Source organism: Monodelphis domestica, chromosome 6, assembly GCF_027887165.1.
Source record: "Monodelphis domestica isolate mMonDom1 chromosome 6, mMonDom1.pri, whole genome shotgun sequence".
In the NCBI taxonomy this organism is placed as follows: Eukaryota; Metazoa; Chordata; class Mammalia; order Didelphimorphia; family Didelphidae; genus Monodelphis; species Monodelphis domestica.
In genome coordinates, this window is record NC_077232.1 from 143,265,107 (window position 1) to 143,285,847 (window position 20,741).

At 38.4% G+C, this 20,741-nt stretch overlaps 1 protein-coding gene across 4 annotated transcripts in view; it reads left to right on the forward strand.

Annotated features, from left to right (window-relative positions):
* Positions 1 to 20,741, forward strand: part of SPMAP2L (sperm microtubule associated protein 2 like) — a 75,973-nt gene that overhangs the window by 9,764 nt on the left and 45,468 nt on the right. The window contains exon 1 of one of the 4 annotated variants that reach the window (XM_007496408.2): positions 9,995 to 10,028. The exons of the other annotated variants lie outside the window; for them this stretch is intronic. Within the exon in view, the coding sequence (XP_007496470.2) occupies positions 10,010 to 10,028 (19 nt within the window). The 5' untranslated portion in view covers positions 9,995 to 10,009. Of the gene's footprint in view, positions 1 to 9,994; positions 10,029 to 20,741 lie in introns of those variants that run through there. 4 annotated transcript variants of the gene reach the window in all.

Sequence of the window (20,741 nt, forward strand, 5' to 3'; positions counted from 1 at the left end):
ATGTATATGGTAACTACTATCCCTTGTGGCCAGATCAGTTTCGCAAATGGCAGAGATAATCCAGACATTTGAATCACAAGTTCTGGCTCATTAGCTCATGGATCTGAAGAAGTTAAAACAAGCAGTTTTAACAGATGACTCTGAGAGCTCAAGGTGATCCATTTAGGCTGCCACCAACCTTAATTTCTGAGCACATTGATTTATAGATCTCTGGAGATACCAAAGGGGGACACAGGCTTTCTTCTGAGTCTAATTTAATTAATCTGTTGCATTCTCAATTTTTCTCCTCTATAACCAGCATCAGATTGTTTTAGTCCTTTTTTTTACTTTATAGTATAGCTGGAGATGCAGTAGTGCTAGATTCTCTTCATTTGTACTTGCTTTCATTGTAGCCCTTGAAATTTTTGACTTTAGATAAATTTTGTTCTTGCTTTGCCTGGATCCAAAAAACACCCTCTTAGGAGTTTGATTGGTATGGCACTAAATCTGTACACAGATATCTCTAACAAAATGATACCATTATAAAGGAAACTGTTATAACTTACTTAATATACATAGTTAAATTTTTTTAAACACACACTTTCTATAGCTTCCCGAACCCACGAGAAGCTACAAGGTAGGAAGATAGAAAAAGGATAGAAGTTTTGGATACCGCGAAGGATGTGTTGGAGCCAAGTTCAAGATGTCAGAAATGAGTCAGAGATCAGGTCTTATTAATATCATAGAGCCGCAGCCAAGCCCCAATCATTGGACATCTCTGAAAGGCCTATTCCCCTCCAAAGATCCCAATTTAACACCTCACTGGTCAGAGGATGATATAGCTCAGCTAGGAGAATGAATTTAGAGAATAATAGGAGGAATTAGAGAGTATTAGGTATTAGCATTGGAAAAGAAAGAGACACCTGGCCAAAGGCCAGGTTTCAGGTAGAGATAGAGAGGAGAGAGAAAGGTGGAAAGACAGTGTTAAGCAATCCTGTCAGATCTCTGAGAGAAGGATCCAGATGGCTGTGGGCTCCCTTTTTATATGCAAATGTTCTCAATACATATTGATAAGTTACATAGTGTATTGCCATTGGATAATTGCAAATTACGACAAGGTGAAGGTGGGGTTTTATCCCAGGTGAGTAAGACAAAGGGGAAGCAAGGTTTCGCGCCCTAACCTTAGCCATGCTGGGAACAGAGTTCATTGCCATGCGCAGAATGGCCATGTGCCCACACATAATCCTTGCCTCTTCATTATACATATGAGCTGGACTGCTACATTCTTCTTAAAGAAAGAAGAAAAGAAAAAAATCTCATACACCTTTAAATGTTCACAGTTTTTTTTTTACCAGTTTGTCATTTTTTCTAATTTGAAAATTCACTTGGCTATGCACCTAAAACCTTTCTACCTAAAAAATCGAATACAGAAATAATCATTTTAATTTGGAAATAGCTGCCAATCCCTTTTCTAAGTCAGATTAGGCACCCCTTTGAAAAGGGAAGTTAAAAGGCCATAAATTTAGAAATAAATGTAAACTCACCACCTCCAGTTTGGACAGGCTTCCCATCAGTTGGAGAACTTGGGTGGATAAGATCAAGGAGAGTCTATCCTTCCAGGGCCATCTTCCTCAGAGAGTCAGTGAAAATTCCATTGGGGATTCCTTGGGAAGGACAGCCTAAACGGGCCTGAGGTCTGCACCTTGAATACCACCAGAGTCACCAAGAATGTGACCCCTAAATTCCAATCTGCAACAAAGGGACACTGAAGCAATCTTTAGGTTTTAATTTATTAGGGAAACCAGTGATTCCCTAAGAAATTAAATCCAAGACTTACCTGAACTTGATGAGGAAATTCTTTTAGTATTTGAAGGAGTTCTAAAAACAGAATGAAGTGGCACAATTCTTCCATTGGTCAGTTCCAGAAAAGGGAAGCATACATGACTGGTCAAGAATTGGAAATGGAACTTTCATATTTTGGCAACATTTGGCCAAAGGAGACGCTCTACAGCACCAAAGTTAGGCAGAGACCAGGTAATGGGACTCTGGGACTTTCCACAAGCACATATACAATGTAACGAACATTAAGCACAACAGAAAAAGATGAAACTTTGGGGATTCTGGAACATAGAAGCTCTCAGAGCACAATCATAGGAGTGGGATTTGGGGGTAGTACAGCAAGTCTCTATCTCTACCACAGGACAATACTGGCCTAAACAACAAAATATAATTCTATTTATTATAAATCTACCTTCTAAATCAACTAAAAGCAATGTTATCATTAATACATAGTGGATTAATTCATTTTAACCTACATATCTTTCCTAAGGCATCACTCATACCCATTAATCACAATGAACTGAGTAAATAAGTATTGACATATTTGACTAGAGATAGCAAAATGATCTTTACAGATACATTAAGAGTCTTCTTGAACGTAACGTCCTTTGAGAGACAAACATTTCTCAATTTCTTTCCTCTTTGTCTTATTTTTTAAAAACCTTCATAGTCCCAACTTTTAGCAAACTCATCACTCTGCCACAAAATCATGCCACCGCAGGATGGACTGAACCATTACTCCTCAGTATTTAGCAGGAAACCAGCTGAAATCAAGCACAGTTTGGGGAAGCCTTGAGCACTGGATTTGGAGTCAAATGCTTTGGTTTTGAATCCATAACTTCAAGATAACTCTCCTCTGTAAACTGAGGCAATAACCCTACAGAATTTAGGTCTCGGATCTTCCTTTTTTTCTCCACAAGGGGAAGCAAATATACTGGAACACTGAAACCTCTAGAGACCTGTCTCTTTTTCCCAGAACAATAAAATAAATGAGAGATAATATACCTTTAAAAATCAAGATAATATTTATTAAACAAGGACATACATGCACACGGGAGCAAACTGGTAATACCAAAAAGCACTCAAAGTACAGCTGGCCCTTGGAGAAGGGAGGTAGGAAAGGGGCTGGAAGGAGTCACTATAGGGAGAGATCTGGGGTGGTATGGGAAGAGAGTTCTCAGAAAAGGGGCAATGGATTCCCTGGTGTAAGGGGAAACAAAAACATCTCCTGTATGTAGTTTTAGCATAAGACAGAAAAATTTGAATATGACGTGACTCAGTCTCAAGGTTTCAGCAGTACAATAACCCATTGAGTCTTAGGGCCAGATGTCCTATAGTTGAGGTCAAGTGGTAAACTCCATCAAAGATAGAGAGTCTGGGATCAGGGGTAGAAGCTCTGGAACCAGAGATACCACATCTGGAAGCAGACATGTTTACACAAAAGGACAAAGACTTTTGGCTAACTTATCCTGAAGAGACTGTGAGAAGTGATATGGAGTGAGCCAGCGGCAGGTAAAAACCAAACTCAGTCTAGTGTCCAGGCTAAGAGATCTGATTTCCAAGGTTATCTTAGCCAGGCTGTAATCTTATCTTCTCTGACCCTTATCTTCCTCTTAGAATCAATACTGCATTTTGCTTCCAAAGAGAAAGATCAGTTAGAGCTAGGCAAAGAGGAGGGAGAGGTGGGGTAAGTGACTTGCCTTGCTCACATAGCTAGGAAGGATCTGAGTTCACATCTGAACCCAGGATCTCCCATCTCCAGATCTGGCTCTCAATCCACTGAGCTACCTAGCTTTCCCTGAGGCTGTAATTTTCAAAAACAGTTGGTTACTTCAAGTTATTCTGGATCCTAAAGACAATTAGTTTCTTCAAATCACTCTGAGTCCCAGTTAAATAATCATTCTTCTGTATTTTCATCACACATAGGACACCTCTAGCACATCAAAACAGCATATCAAAATCATCAAAGATAATTTACATACATCATCTGTTGAATAAGAGGTACTTTACTAGATTCTAATAGTCAACATTTATATAGTGCTTCTAAGGTTTGCAAAACTCACATTTGCTCCTCAAAGTAGATACTACAGGTTTTATTCATGTTTTGCAGATGAAGGAATTTATGCTTCGAGGGGTTAAATAACTTGCCTTGCTTGGTGATAGGATAATGAGACAAGTAATAAAGAACCTACTATGTGTCAGCCATTAGGTTAACTGCTGGGGATACAATGGAAAGTAACATTATTGTCCTGTCCAAAATTCAAATTCTCAAAGGAAAGCTATCATGTAGGTATACATAAGATATAGAGAGTAGAGGGACAGGGCAACAGAGAGATTAAGGACTATGAAAGACCTGCAGAAGGTGAGATTTGAGCTGAGAATTGAAGGAAGCTAAGAGGTAGAGGTGAGGAGGATTGGCATTCCAGGCATGGGAGATAGCCAGTGCAAAGGTGGGGAGTTGGGGAAACGGAGTGTCATATTCTTGCAAGTAGGTTAATGTACCTGCATTGCAGAGTTTGTGTAGGGAGTAAAATACAAGAAAGCTGGAAAAGTAGGAAGAGGTCAGGTTTTGAAGGGCTGTAAATATTTTTCTTCAATTTATTTTAAAATATTTTTCCATGTTTACATGATTCTTGTTCTCTCCCTCCCTTCTTCCCTACTCACTTCCAGAGCTGATAAGCAATTCCACATCTTATTACACAAAACTTATTTTGATATTATTCATTTTTATAAAGGTCTTTTAAAACCAAAAGCCCAAATCATATACCTGTACAAACAATTGATAAATCATATGTTTTTCTTCTACAGTTCCACTCTCTGGATGTGGATAGTATTCTTTCTCATAAGTCCCTCGGGATTGTCCTGGATCATTGTTATTAGTAACAAAGTCCATTACATTTGACTGTGCTACATATGTCACTTTCTGTGTACAATGTTCTCCTTGTTCTGGTCATTTCGCTCTGAGTCAATTCATGGAGGTTTTCCCAGTTTTTATAGAAATCCAGCAGTTCATCATTTCTTAAACCACAATTTTCAGTCATTCCCCAATTGATGAACACTCTCATTTCCCAATTTTTTTGCCACCACAAAGAGTGAGGCTATGAATATTTTTGTACAATCATTTTTTATTATTTCTTTGGGATATAAACCCTAGGAGTGGCATGGCTGGGCCAAAGGGCATTCATTCTTTTAAAACCCTTTGGGCAAAATTCCAAGTTGCCTTCCAGAATGGTTGGGTCAATTCACAGCTCCACCAGTAATATATTAGTGTCCCAATTTTGAAGGGCTGTAAATATTAAAAGACATTATTGTGATCCTGGAGATAACAGGGAGACATTGGAATTTATTGAGTTAAATGGGAGGGAGAGAGAAGAATGGTCAGATCTTCCCTTTAGGAAAATCATTTTGACAGCAGAGTGGAGGATGAGTGGGAGTTAAGAGAGAAATGAAGCAGGGAGACTAGTTAGAAGGGTATTGCAGTAGTCCAAATGAGAGGTAATACGAGTTGATAGAAAAGAGGATATAGGAGACATATCATGAAAACAGAATTGGTAGGATTTGGCAGTATGGAGGATAAATGCATGTGAGGAGTCAAGGATGACCATCCTGAGTGCTTTTAAGGATAATGGTACCCTTAATAGGTATAGGGAATATAGAGGAGATAGTGGGGGATGATAACTGAGTGATGTGTGAAGAGAGGTAAGGGAAAGAGGGGACTACTGATGAATGGACTCAATTTTTTCATTGAAGTTTGAAGGGAGAGGTCCTCATCTGAGAGGCTGGTGGGAAGGGACCAGGTAACAGGCATGAGGACAAGGAAAAGTTTTGGAATATAAACACTTTAGTTAAGGTCTGGTATTGGTTGGAGAGATGTGAAAGGATTGCTTTGCTTCAGTGAGGACCCAGTTGAAATTATGCAACATAACTTTGTTGTGAACCCAGTTAACTTGGTTTCTTGATTTTGTCTAGCTCCGTTGTAGCAACGTGAATATGAGTAATGATGATAGGTGTAATCCAAGACTGAGATTTGGCAAGTCATGATTGGTGATAGGACAATAGGACAATGGAATTGAGAGAAGAAGATAGAGTTCACGTTTTTCATCAGTCAACTATCTAGAGATGCGGACAAAAGAGGATTTGGCTTCTAGTCATAGTAACCCAAAGCAGAGACTTTCTGTGTTGCCCTGAGGAAAGTGGAAAGAGCACTGGATTTGGAGTCAGAGAACTTGGCTTCATATCTCAGTTCTGCTACTTAACTATCTGGGTGATCTTGGGAAAATTACAACCTATCTGGAGCTCAGTTTTCTCATCTGTAAAATGAAAGGGCTTTATTACTCTCTAAGGTATCTTCTGGCACTAAATTGATGATATTATGATTCTATGGATATAGGTTCCTTTTTTTGCACAATCTTTCCAGGGCTTCTGGATCCGTGAAGCTTGGTATTGCATGCCTTAGAGACCCTGACAGATGATGACTAGTAATAGGTTACAGAGGGATAATCTGAAGTTACACTCAGTGCCTCAAGATGAGTGGGGGTGAGACAAATCCAGAAAATCCTTGAACATGTGGAACAGCCATTTTGATTTCAAATTTCTCCATTCTTAGAACTCTCACACAGACCCTCTCATACATTTGGTACCTTGAGGTTTATACTTTCTGGTAGAAGTTAAGTTCCACTCCAAGTAGACTTACTATATTCATTAGATGGTGTAGAGGTGATTTTTTATGAATATGTTTAATTAGATAGAGGCAGCCTCATGTCATGAAAGGAGCACCAGATTGGAACCCAGAAGACCTGAGCTTGAATCCTGGATCTGATATTTACTTCCTTTATTATCTTGAGGGAATTACTGAGAATATCTGGGATTCAGGTACCTCACTTTATAAAACAAAGGGATTTGGACTAGATGATTTAACAAAAAAAAATTACAACATTTGCCTTCTATCTTAGAATTGGTTCCAAGGAAGATAGACAGTAAGGGCTAGCCAACTGGGGCTGTGATTTGCTTAGGGCAGGGGTCCCTAAACTACGACCTGTGGGCCACATGGGGCCCCCTGAGGCCATTTATCTGGCCCCCACCACACTTCTGGAAGGGGCACCTCTTTCATTGGTGGTCAGTGAGAGGAGTATTGTATGTGGTGGCACCACAAAGCACGGCATTGCTCACATACAGTACTACTTCTGGTGATATAATCCTTTGCATGACTCCTTTTTCTGAGAGTAACTGAACAAGAACGAGGAGCCATGCAAAGGATTATGTGGCTGCACAATGGAAGACGTCAGCATGGTGAGTGGTGATCTGGGGGAGGGGATTCTGCACTGTGTATACTGCTACCTGGTATGGTGATGGCAGTGATGGGTCTGTGCAAGGAGTGACAGGTCCATCACAGCCAGCACTGCAGCCTCCGCTATCCCAACAGCAGTATACAGATTTGTTCATAGCTTTTTTTTTTAGGGTCCGGCCCTCCAATGGTCTGAGGGACAGTGAACTGGCCCTCTGTGTAAACATTTTGGGAACCCCAGACCTAGGGAGATACAGCTAGGAAGTGTTTGAGGCCAGATTTGAAACCAGGACTTCCCATTTCCAGGCTTCATTCTCTATCTATTGAGCTGCCTTGCTGCCTGTAGACGAGATGATTTTTAAGATCTTTTCCAGTCCTATGATCTGATGACATAGCTGGTAAGTGTCAGAGGAAGGATTCAAACTCAACTATATCCCTGCTCCTCTAACACTTTTTTAAATACACTGCTCTCCCTCACTGTTATACCCAATGTATGTTTTATGGAGCAATGTGGTGTAGTAGTTAGAAAATGGACTTTGAAATCCAGATCTCTGCCTCTGATTCTTACTGGGTGTGTAACCCTTGGCGAATTACTTAACCCTTCACTTGAGGCAACAGAATAAGACTTTAAGTTACAGAGAAGGTGGCAACCATGCTGGCAAAGGGTGTTCCTAGCCTAGGAGTTTCCTCTTCCCATGAAACCATAGGTGTTTATCCCCCATATGCCCTCATTCAGCTCCCATCCCCATACATAGTGATTGTTGTATATTTTTGTCTTTGTATCCCCAGGGTTTAGCACAGTGTCAGAAGTTAATTAATTTTTGTTGATTGGTTATGTGTCATATTTTCCCTAGTTGAATACCAAGATCCTTTGCAGCTGTAAATCCTATGATATTGATGTGGGAGAATCACATCCAAGTTTGTAGCAGGGTCTTGCCCCAAGAATGGGAGACTCAAACTCCGTTCAATCCAGAAGCAAGACAAGAATTTTATTTGAAGAAGAAGAGGTCTTTGTTTTGCCTCATGGCCTAATAGCAGGTGGAATAATCTGGGGGCTAATCAGGTAGCCATAGGGCTGATGGATAATCAGAGATGCTAGTAGAGTAGCCTCTTTGGAGCTGATAGTATGGAGTAACAGTTCTGCGGGAGAGTGGCAACTTCCATATCCTGAGGCTCAGGGTTGGCATATTTGTTAGGATCTGGTGGCTTAACACCTCCCTTTCCAAACTCATGTTTTAGGATTTGTTGCCATAGGGAATAAGGAGCATTCTCAAGACTAGGGGATTCTTCTAGAATGCCAGAGTCCCCAGTGCAGGTTCCACGTTCCCCCATTGTCTACCTTGTCATCATTCGTCAACATGGGAGAGGTCTCCCTGCCCTTCTAGAATGAGAACATGGGGGGGGGGTTGTGACACAATGGAGGACCACTAATAGGTAATTATTTCTAAGGACATTATAAGTAATTAATAGAACAGATTAGGCACAAAGCTGATGCCCAGTATAGAATATTCCAGATCCAGTACACAGAGTGGGAAACTGAACAAGCTGCAATTCATGTTTGGCTAATGCTGAAACTACAGATTTTGTAGTTGATGTTTATCTAGTGCTAACTAGGGAGAAATGCAAGATTTCAGAGTATGAGGATCCGTTCCTATTACTAACCCTTACTGCCCACTGTCAGCCCACATCAATATGAGCCAACCACATGAATATAGCCAACTGGAAAGACCTCTGTGATTGCAGAACCTAGGTTCAAAGTCTGACTGCAGGACTTTAGATAAATCATTCATTTTCTTTAGCTGTGAAATGAAAGGAAGTTATTTTAGATACCTTCTAAGGTCCTTCCCAGTTCTACACTAAGGTACATTAGATACTGGCAGCTAAGTGGTATGGATAGTCACAAACAGTGGTATGGATAGTCACTCTGAGTCAGACAGACCTGAGTTCAAATTTTGCCTCAGCCATTTAGAAGGAAAATCATGCAGCCTCGGTGTCCTCATCTGTAAAATGCGAATAATAATGGCATCCAGAGATTACACATGTAAAGCATTTTGCAAACCTTAAAGTGCTACATAAATGTTAGTCATTGTCGTACAGTTTGTGGAGTGGTAGAACATCGAGGATAGGGTGCTGGGCTTTGGAGTCAGGAAGATCAGTCTTCCTGAATTCAGATCCAGCCACAGACACTTCCTAGCTGTGTGACCCAGGGCAAGTCACTTAACCTCGTTTGTCTCAGTGCCATTTTTGTAAAATGAGCTGCAGAAGAAATGGCAAGCCTTTCCAGTATCTTTGCCAAGAAAACCGCGAATGGGATCACAAAGAGTCAGATACGACTGAACACAAAGTAAGGGTATGCTAGACGCTACTGCAACGGTAAGTTAGACCCGGCACCCTCTGCTCAGTCACCGCCTCTGCAGCCCAGGAAATGCAGCGTCACACCCTAGTGCTCCCACAGCAACGATTAGCACGAGAAAAGGCTGCCAGCTTCCCGGAGGAGCCACGGAGTACCTAGCCGATCGCCAAGCCCGTGCTCACTTCTACAGTTCTCCCCTTGTGCTAGAGACTCGGGCTTCATCTGTGCAACCCTGAAGTCTTGGAGGGGAAAAGAAGTTCCAAGGGCGGAGCGAGCTCAGTTTGGGGTAGTAGGGTCAGAGGAGAGGCCTGAACGCGTGCACACACACACACAACACACACACACACACACACACACACACACACACACACACACACGAGTGTGTGGGTTCCCTTGGCAACCTGACAACAGTAGTACCAAGGAGAGCGCGATCCAGGGCTCGGGAAACACCAGACACATCAGCAGCACCCACCACCCCGGCGGCCCTGGCAGAAAGAGCGGCTGCTGCCACCCGTGGCGGAGACAGTGCCTCGGAACAGCTAGAATCTCCAGGAATGCATGGAATGCATACCAGTACGGTTTTGTTCAGTTTATAAGTTTAAAGTTAGCAACTATGATACGTGGCTGGTGCAGGCCGGGCAGGTTGGGGCGGTCTGGGCAGCTGCGTCCCATTGGCTGAACGAGGAGACTGAGGGTGCTGTGTGTGTGTGTGTGTGTGTGTGTGTGTGTGTGTGTGTGTGTGTGTGTGTGGCGTCCCTCATCAAAGACCTCTCTGCGATCCCAGGGATGTATTTGGAGGATGTAGAACACTTGCTTCGAGACAAGTGGGAGAGTAGGAAAAGCACGGGCTGGTGGGTTGGCTTCCGGAGGATTGGGGTTCCATTGCCGGCCCTGCCATTGACTATTTGTGAGGCTTTAACTTAACCTCATATAGACTTAGTTTCCTCCTCTATAAAATGATAGGGCTAGACTAAGAGGCCTTCGAGGTCTTGAATCTTGGTAGAGTGCTCCAGGAACTCCACTTTATCTTGCTAGAAAGTTGAGACCCTGGTTGTAGACGCTGATTTATTTTTTCTTCATTCCCAGCCTTGCAAACTGTCTTATTAACTAAAAAGGCAATCTGCTGACATGTTAGTCTTTTGTTCATTTCCTCCTGGCTTCTTTCTTCTGTGTAACACAATCTCTCTGGAGGTCAAGTTACAAGAGTTCTACAGTTTCACCTTTTACTTGTTGAGAAATTACTACTATCTGTTTTCTTACCTAGATCCAGTTCTGTGCCTGGCTAACTTGGTTGGAATAGTTAATAGAGGTTGTGCTTTGTTGTTTTTGTTGTTCAGTTGAGTCTGACTCTGTCATTGCATTTTGGGGTTTCCTTGGCAAAGATACTGGAATGGTTTGCCATTTCCTTCTCCCAATCATTTGACAGATAAAGAACAGAGGCAGATAGAGTTAAGTGACTCGTCTGAAGTAGTATTTGAACTCATCTTCCTGACTCCATCCCCACCCAGCACATTATCCACTGGTGCTCCCTAGCTGCCCATAGAGGTTGTGATCAATCCTAATATAGTCCAATTAGTTTAGTTTGCTCTGTATCTCAAACAATTCTCCTCCTCCTCTTCCTCCTCCTTCTTCCTCCTCCTTTTTTCCCCACCTAGATGCCCCCAAACTTTTTAATTTTTAATGATTGCCTTTTGTTTTTGTTACATTCATTATTTCTCTCCCCCTTTAAAAAGAAGAAAAAATAGTTCAGTAAAAATAACCAACATACCAACAGTACATGCAATGTTTTGCACTCATGGTCTTTCACATATACAGTGAAGGTAGGGATGCACCTTAAACTTCTGTTATGAGTTGAGGAAGAAGGAGTGTTGAAGGTGAAGGACATTCAGATAAGAGAGTGCAATTGAGCCAGTGAAAATTCTGGGTTTTGCTACTGCTATTAAATACATCATATAATAAATAGTTGTATGTGTACACTATCCCTGATCTATGGTTGTAGGACTCTCCAGAAAACATAACAATATCTCATTTAATAGTTGCTAAATAGTAAGGAATAGACCAGGTCATATTAATTACTAGTTATAATGCTAGGAATTAATTTCAGACATTGGGAAAAAGAAAAATCAGAAGTCTGAGAGAGAATTATAGGAACCCATGGAACTAATTATATACCAACTCAGACTATGGCCAATTCAAGGATCAGAGTGTCTAGATCTGATAAGCATTCTCTGGGGAAAGTCAGTTCAGCTATTCTCCCTAAAGCAGAGTCACTGAGGTCTAGCCTCAACACTCTTGATAATTAAAGTTAAGAAGTAAAAAATTGCTTAAGATATCATTCTATGAAAAGCTTGAGAGAAAACTAAGCAAAGCAAGAAAAAACATTGACTGTCATTTAAAAAAAAGCCAACAAATGCCAACAATCTTTGCATGTTATAATGAATAAGATACACATTAAAATAAGCATCTGACACCCCCAAATACACACATGCACACACACACATATAAATATACACACAAATACACACACAGACTGAGGCAGAGAGTGCATGTTCTACTGACTAGGTGAATGGCATTAACCCCATCTACAAAAGTATGAACTTGGGTAAAAGATCAGTTGATAAATATATTGAGCATCTCCTGTGTAAAATAAACCATAGTTGGATGCTGTGGTACAAATAAATAGGTTCAGAGATTTAAACATGGAAAAGACCTCAGAGGCTATTTAGTTCAACTTCTTCATTTAATAAAGGAGGAAACTCAAGTGCAGGGATTAAATGACTCAACCAAGGTAGGACAGATAATTAAAGTGTTGGAAACCTTTTTCCATTGTTTCATGCTGCCTTTAAGACCAGATTTCTCCCTTTATGTATCTTATAATCTAAAGGGAGAGAAAAGATACATACATATAAAAATACATATAGTATATATATATGAAATATGCTCAAATACATGACATACATATGAAATGTATTTAAATGAATAATATGGATAATTATTATATGAGTTATAAGGAGGAAGAAAATCAAGCAAGTGGAACTTAATGCCATTCAAGTTTTTGAGTCTTTATCTTGTACTTGCCTTCCTTGGCAATCATGATGTGGAAATGATTCTGGATTCTTGAGAGTTATGCTAAGTGAAAGACCAGTTCTAGGAAGAAAGTCCTACCAAGTTGAAAAGGCCTCAAGTATAGATCAATGTATTTGTCAGTTGTCTGAGGACTGGGCCAGCTAAGTTCATAGAGATTTCTCTTTAGTTTGGCTTGACTCGATTAAAATATGATAAAGAGAAACTGAGTGGCCTCAGATGCTTCCTAGCTGTGTGACCCTGGGCAAGTCACTTAATCCCAGTTGCCTATCCCCTTACCACTCTTTTGCCTTGGAACTAATACTTGGTATCAATTCTAAAATGGAAGTTAAGGGTTAAAAAAAAGTATATTTCACCATTAATGGCAATAATGATATTGGCTTTCTAACTACCTTTTTAGAAAAGATTTGTGGGAAATGTTATGAATAACTGAAACAGCATAAGGCAAAGTTGGTTAAAGTACCTAATTGGAGTATTTTAAGAGCAAGAATAAAGTTTTATTTAATCTTCATATCTCCTACATTGACTAATTTTTTAGTTTTTTTAATTTTTTTAATTTTAAATTAAAATTAGTTTTTAAAAAAGTTTTAATTTTTTTAATTTTTAAAAATTAGTTTTAAAAAAAGTTAAAATTTTTAAAATTTTAACCATACTTTTTGATTGTTATACAAGTGAAATCAGATTATAATGAACATTAGGGGAATTTTTGAAGATGAAAATACCTAGGGGAAACCTAGGGGAAACTTTTTTTTGTGCAGCCTGGCAATGCGGTAGGCATTTCAAAAATGTTTCTTTTGAATCAAATTAAATTGAATAGGGAAAGGGTGTGAAAGGGGCAGTTAAATCTTTAGTTTTGATAACAGTATACATATGACTTCTATAGGCATTTAGAGGAGCTATCTTCCATTTAATTTCATACCTTTTCGGCTACCTAATATGCTATGAGTCCTCTTAAAGAGTGTATATATGTATATGTGTATATATGTATATACATATATATGTATATATATACATATATATGTATAGAAGCAGTTAGCTCAGCTCCAACCCTGGAGTGGTTCAAATCTGGCTTCAGACACTTCCTGGCTATGTGACTCTGGGCAAGTCACTTAATCCCAATTGCTTAACCCTTACCATTCTGTCTTAGAATCAATAGTTAGTAATTAATCTGACAGAAGGTAAATGTTATTTTTTAAATTACATATTGTTTTGGGGGGAAAGGAGGAAAGGACAGTGGATAAGAGCAGTACAAGACAAATGGATCATACCCTTCCTTAAGGATAAATTCTGATGCTGGATATAATACTTTTTGAAATAATTGTTATTTTAATGTGGCAAAATGTAAAGGAGTTGAGAAATAACATTTGAAAAGTAGCAGGTCAAGACCAAACTTTTCTTTATTTAAAATGGGGTGAGTGTTCCATCTGTTATTCCAGTAGATGGCAACCTTCTCAATCAAATGGCAGAGTGGGAACCCACATGCAGTCCATTTGTAGAATAGAATCAAGTTTGATTGGCATTTTAAATGTTTAAATTTTAAAGAAATTATTTTAGTGACTTATGGCTGAGTCACTTTTATTTTTTATTTTTATCTTTATTTTATTTTAATAACAAATTTACACATAAGCTTTCCAAAGTTATGTGATTCATGTTGTCTCTTTCCCTTCTTCCCTCCCCACTCCTGGAGGTGACAAGCAATTCAATCTGGAGCTTACTTATATTATCACTCAAAACCTGTTTCCATATTATTTATTTTTATAAGTGAAAAATCTTATAAAACCAAAACCCCAAATGAGTCACTTTTAATAGAAATATATGTTACTAAACATCAAGTTTAAAAACTATTTGAATGTATATTATTTATAATAGTCTAGAAGCCCAATTAACTGGAAATTTTAATGTTTTCCCTGGAATTCTTAGCAGCCAAGGATCATTTTGTTGGAGTTTCAGTTTGAGAAAATATTTGACATAATAGCTACTGTTTTTGGCATAGGAAGGCTCTTGATTCTTCTTTCTCCAAATCTGTTAACCCAGTTCTGCTTTCACTTTCCTCTCTTAGTCTTTATCCTGGGGTCAGCTAAATCAATAGAGTTCCTTTCCCTCCTTCACCTTTAAGTCTCTTACTCCCTTGACCTTTTGCCTTTTTGGCCCTGCTGACCTTCAGGGCTGGCTAACTTCTACTTTCCTCCCTGACTACTGCTGATACCTTTAGTACTCTCTCTGCTTTCCATTAAGCTATCGTTTGGTTTCTCTCCCCAGCTTTATTGAATGCCTAAAAGAATAATCCTTGATACTTCTACTTTCTTGTCACTACTCACTCCTTAATCTTATGTAATCTTGCATTCATCCCTACTACTGTGCTGAAGGGCTCTTGCCACAGTCATTAAGTACCTCCATATCTCCAAGTCTAGTTGTCTCCCCATCCTCCTTGAACCCTTTTGTGGTGTTGAACACTGTGGACCACCCCTTTCTATTTAACTGCCACAACATGGTACTCTTCTACTTTTCTTACCTCTCTGGATATTACTATTTGTTTTATTGGCTGCTTTTCTTCCAAATTATTAAAGGTCAATATTACTCAAGGTTCTGTTCTAGGTCTTTTTTTCTCCTCTAAAATTCTCTCCTTTAGTCATCTTATCCTCTTTTTGATGGCTTCAATTATCACCTCTATATAGAAGATTCACTACTCTATATACCTATTTCCAACCTTTCTCTCAGACCTCCAGTTCACTTTTCTTAATTATCTATGAGATATATGTCCTAATAACATGTTAAACTCTTCATGTTTAAAATTGGATTTACCCTAAAACAATATATATGGAGTGAGAGGACGTGGTACTTAATCTTGGCTTTGCTGCTCACTGCTTGTATGACCTTAAGTAAATTACTTCCCTACATCTCAATTTCCTTATCTGTAAAATGATGAGATTAGTCTGGATGTTTTCTTAGGTCCATCCAAGATGCAAATTCTTTGATTCTATTATCAGAGACCTAAAGTTGGAGGGACTTCCGAAGTCATTGAGCATAATCTTGTTTTATAAATGCAGTGCTATCCTAAACTCTATCCATCCTCTAATCTCTGTTTTTGCTAGTGGTACTGCCATCTCCTTAGGCACATAGACTTGATCTGTTAGTAAATCTTTCACTCATCCCTTTTCCTCAGCTGTTTCCAAATCTTGTTGTTCTTCCCTCTGCAATGTCTGTTGCATCTAGTTCTTTTTCAACTCCTACTGCCATCTTTTCTTTGCTCTCTCTGTCTGGGTGATCTTTCCTGCTCTCCTGACTTCCATTATCCAAAATCAGGACTCCATCTCTTCTCAGCTAAACTATTATAATTGGTATTCCTTTTTCTAATGTCTCTTTCCATATCTTTTACCCTGTTGCCTAAGTGGTCTTCCTAACACATGGCTAAGATTATGCTCCACTAGCATTGGCACAATAACAACTATACTGTATGATGTTTATCTGTGAAAATTTGGCTACTCTCAGCAATGCATTGATTTGGGACAATCCTGAAAGACTAATGACAGAGAAAGCGATCCACCTCTAGAAAAGAAACTGTTGGAGTCATTTTTCACATCAGTGTATTTTTGGTTTTATTTGGGGTTTTGGTTATGTAAGAATTTGCTCTTAAAACTGATGAATATGGAAGTGTATTTTGCATGACAATAAAAATAAAATTTTAAAAAGATTATGCTCCACTTCTCAATCCCTTAGGTAGCTCTTGATTATTTAATAAAATATAAACTCCTTGACCTGGCATTTAAAATCTTCCTGTATAGACTTACCTTAATTGAATCTTTTTCATATAGATTCATATAAATTGATTAGATTCCACAATGTAATCAAACTTGATTGCCATCTATTTTCTTTTTTTCTTCTTTTTTTTTAATCCTTACCTTCCTTCTTAGAATCAATACTGTACACAGTATTGGTTCCAAGGCAGAAGAGTGGCAAGAGCTAGGCAATGGGGGTCAAGTGACTTGCCCAGGGTCACACAGCTGGGAAGTGTCTGAGGTCAGATTTGAAGGACCTCCTATCTCTAGGCCTGGCTCTCAATCCACTGAGCCACCCAGCTGCCCCCTGCCCTCTTTTTTTTTTCAGTTTCATTCTTACCTTTATAGTTTTAGTGCTATGGTTTCTGTCTTCCCCCCAGCTTGTAAAAAATTCCACTCCTCGCTTTCCGGGATCTAATGAAGTTTCTCCCTTCTTTCAAGGCCCACCTCATAAAGTCTGACCAAATGTACCAAATATGCCCTGTGAAAGTGATCTTTCTCCTCAAATTTCCCACACCATTTTGCCTAGATCTTTCCTTTGCCCTTATCTTTTGATGTTGTTGTTGTTGATTCATTTTTTCCAATCATGTCTGACTCCTCATGACCCCATTTGGAGTTTTCTTGGCAAAGATACTGGAGTGGTTTGCCATTTCCTACTCCAGATCATTTTACAGATGAGGAACTAAGGCAAACAGGGTCAAGTGATATCCCTATGATCATACAGTGAGTAAGTGATTGAGGCTGGTCTTGATGTCAGGTCTGGTGTTTTATCCACTGCACTATGTAGCTGTTCCAACCTTATCTTACTTTCCTTTAAATTATAATTATTTCTATATGTGGACTTCCAAATTTCTCATTAGGTTTCTTAAATTTTTTTTAAATTTTCAATCAACAAACATCTATATTTTCTTCTTCCTATCTTCCTCCCTTTGATTAAAAAAAAAAAATCTTTGTAAGAAATATGCATAGTCAACCAAAACAAATGTCTTCTTTGGCCATGGCCAGAGTATATGTCTCATTCCACATCTTGAGTTTATGCTCTGTCTCTCCATCTACCTCTCTGGAATTGTGTTTTGTCACCATATTGATCAGAGATCTCAGGCAATGATAGATCAACAGTGTTGTTGTTATTATAAAAATTGTTCTTCAGTTTCTGTTCATTTCATTCTTCATTAGTTCATGCAAATCTTCCCAGGTTTTGTGGAAAGCATCCCTTTCTTTATTTCTTAGGGCACAATAATATTCTGCTACATTTATATATATAACATAGTAACAATATTCTGTTACATTTATAGAACATAGTTTGATTAGGTATTCCATGATTCCTGGACAGTCTCTAAGCTTCTAGTTCTTTTTCATTATGAAAAAGTTGCTATCAATATTTTTGCATCGATGGGTTCTTTTCCCCTTAAAAAAATCTCTTTGGGATAAGGCCTAGTAGAAGTATCACTTGGGTTAAAGGGTTACAGTTTGGTGGCTTTGGTGACAAATTTCCAGTTGCTTTCTAGAATGGCTGTATAATTCTCAGTTCCACTAATATTGTATAGATGTTTCCCACAGTTCCTCTAAATTAGTTATTTTCCTGTCTTTGCCAGTCTGATAGGTGTGGGGTAAAACCTCAGAATTGCTTTAATGTATATTTCTCTAATTATTAATCATTTGGAGCATCTTTTTTCCATAAGGCTGTTCATAGGTTGGATTTCTTTCTTTGAAACTGCCTGTTCTTATCCTTTGACCATCATTTCCCTCCATTAGATTTTAAGTTTCTTGAGAGCAGGGTCTATGTCATATTTATCCTCATTCTCCTAGAGGATAGTGCAAAGTCTTACAGATAGAATTCATTTAAAATACTTTTTACATTGAATTAAAGGAATGAAGACTTTTTTAAAACTATTATAAAAAATGTGCCTTATGAAACACGCATCTTAAGACAAACTACATGCTAATGTCAGAAAGATTTTATCAAAGACAAGATCAATAAACACAGTTTGGAAATTACAATTCTATTCACCTTTCTGCTGTAAGCTTTTATAATTTATGTTCTATCTTCATTAATTCCATCAGTACTTATTAAAAAATAAAAGTATATAGGAATTTCAACAAATGTTTTAATTTTAAAGATTTTGTTTTCCTTAGTAGCAACATAGGATCATAGACTTTCAAGTGCTTGAAACCATCAGTCAACAACAATGACCTCATTTAAATTCACTTATTGTCCTTCAGAACAGAATTATAATCATGATTCTAATTTATTAATTATAATGATTTTTCAGCTTTGGACACTGATAACTGATGTTGGTTGCTTATGCAGAGTGTCAAAAGCCCCATTCTTTAAAAAAGGAAAAATTATATAGACAAGAAAATTATGTGAGAAGACAATGGGTGAACATTTTAGTCATATTGGCTATTTTTTCTCACCTTCTAGGAGAATTCTGCATTTAGAGATGGAAAAATAAGCATTATAAATATCTAAAATAAGATGTAGATAAAAAATGCTATAACTTTCACAACTTGACAACTGACTAAACACAAATGGAAGTGAGATCTTATCCTATTATTTTTTACTTTCTCACAGTTATGGAATTTGAGTCCCAGTAACCAGAAATCAAATACATCTACCTTTTCCTTACTTAGCTTGCTTAATAGCCTGTCAGGCAGAAATTGTTTTCCACTGTGTTTTATATTATGTGTTGGTTTTTTAGAGAAATAGTTTCTTAGAACTGATAGAATTAGAATTGTGTAGGGTGGCAAAACATCCAGATATGGTCCCACTGTAAGGAGAGGTTACTAACTGTGATGCTGAAGAAACAGGAGGTCTATACTAGCTTGATAGTAGTTGTTTTTCTTTTTAACCCTTACCTTCTGTCTTAGAATCAATATGGTGTATTGGTTCCAAGAGCAATAAGGACTAGGCAGTGGGGGGTTAAGTGTCTTGTCCAGGGCCACACAGCTAGAAACTATCTGAGATCATATTTGAACTCAGGACCGTCCATCTCTAGACCTGGCTCTTAATTCGGTGAGCCACCTAGCTTCTCCCATAAATACGTTTTATTGGGGGAGTTTACTTATGAGACTAGTCATGGACAGCAGCAGGACAATGATAGATCTCCTTATCACACTTAAGTCTAGTCAGATGTTATATAGGGACAGAAAAAGGAAGTTCAAAAGATGGCCCATGGTCACATGCAAGCTATCCTATGGAATGGAGCTGTTTTTCTGTTTATAATAACTGGGATATCTGAGGTCATGTTCCCACACTCTTGGTCCCATATTGATTTTCTTATTTAATCTCTACCTGAAGTGTGGAATCTATTGACATCAATTAAAGTGACCCCTCTGAAGAAATAGCTTAGTAAACAATGTTCCTGAAGGGAGTGAAAGTCCTTATGAGATTTTTAGGGCTGCCTGGGATCTCAAGGAAAAGAATGTCTTTCAAGATCTGTCCCCACAAATAATAATGTGGTGGAATGAATAATGGCTTATTATGGGAATGAATATATAGGATTTAAAATTATGTTTCCAGAATATTCCAGCTGTATACAACATTTATCTGATGGAATTTGGGAACTTCAGTCCTAAGGCAGGAGATTGAGAAGTGTGTAATTAGAATTTTGTACCCCAGGACTCTGTTTCTCAGAATCCCACTTTCATCCTCACTTTATGTCCTTACTTTTGGAGATAACGTTTCTGTAACCCCTCACCCTCTTTGTTCCTTTCTTGCTAACCCGGTTGGGAAAACTTCTCTTTACTGGTGTTTACTCTTGTCTTTTTATTTCCTCTACTTTAAGTGATTATTAATAAATCTTATAAAATATAATACTTGGAGTTATTGGATATTTATTTTAATCTTACAGGAGAGAGAATAAACATTTTTATAGTGCCTTCAATGTGCTAGGAACTTTGCACACACTCATTTGTCCTGTGATAGTTACTGTTATTATTCCCATTTTTCAGTTGAGGAAACCAAGACAAACAGGGTAAGTGCCTTGCCTATGATCATATAACAAGTGTGTGTGAGGCTAGATTTACACTCAAGTCTTTCTAGCCCTAGGGTCAGCACTCTATTCACTGTGCTACCTAGGTGCTTCAAGGCTGCCACATTACAAAGGATTTGCAACTGGAGACGGAAGGAGTTCTGTTGATTCTTATTAGAGCTTTAGGAGCAAAAATGTAATCTATTGATATGCATTCAATGATTTAATGTTTGTATCTTTTTTCTAAGTAACTGAAGAGGCAAGCATAATCTAATCTTTGCCAAGAAAATGCCACTTTCTGCTTTTTAGCATTTGTCTGATCTCCTAATCCTCACCTCTGGTCTAAATTTTTATTTATTCTATGGTAGTTGGTTTTAAAAAAAATACCAACTGCATAGGAATTCTTGCATGTAGTAAAAGCAGATAACAAGAGAGAATAAACACTTCTCCCT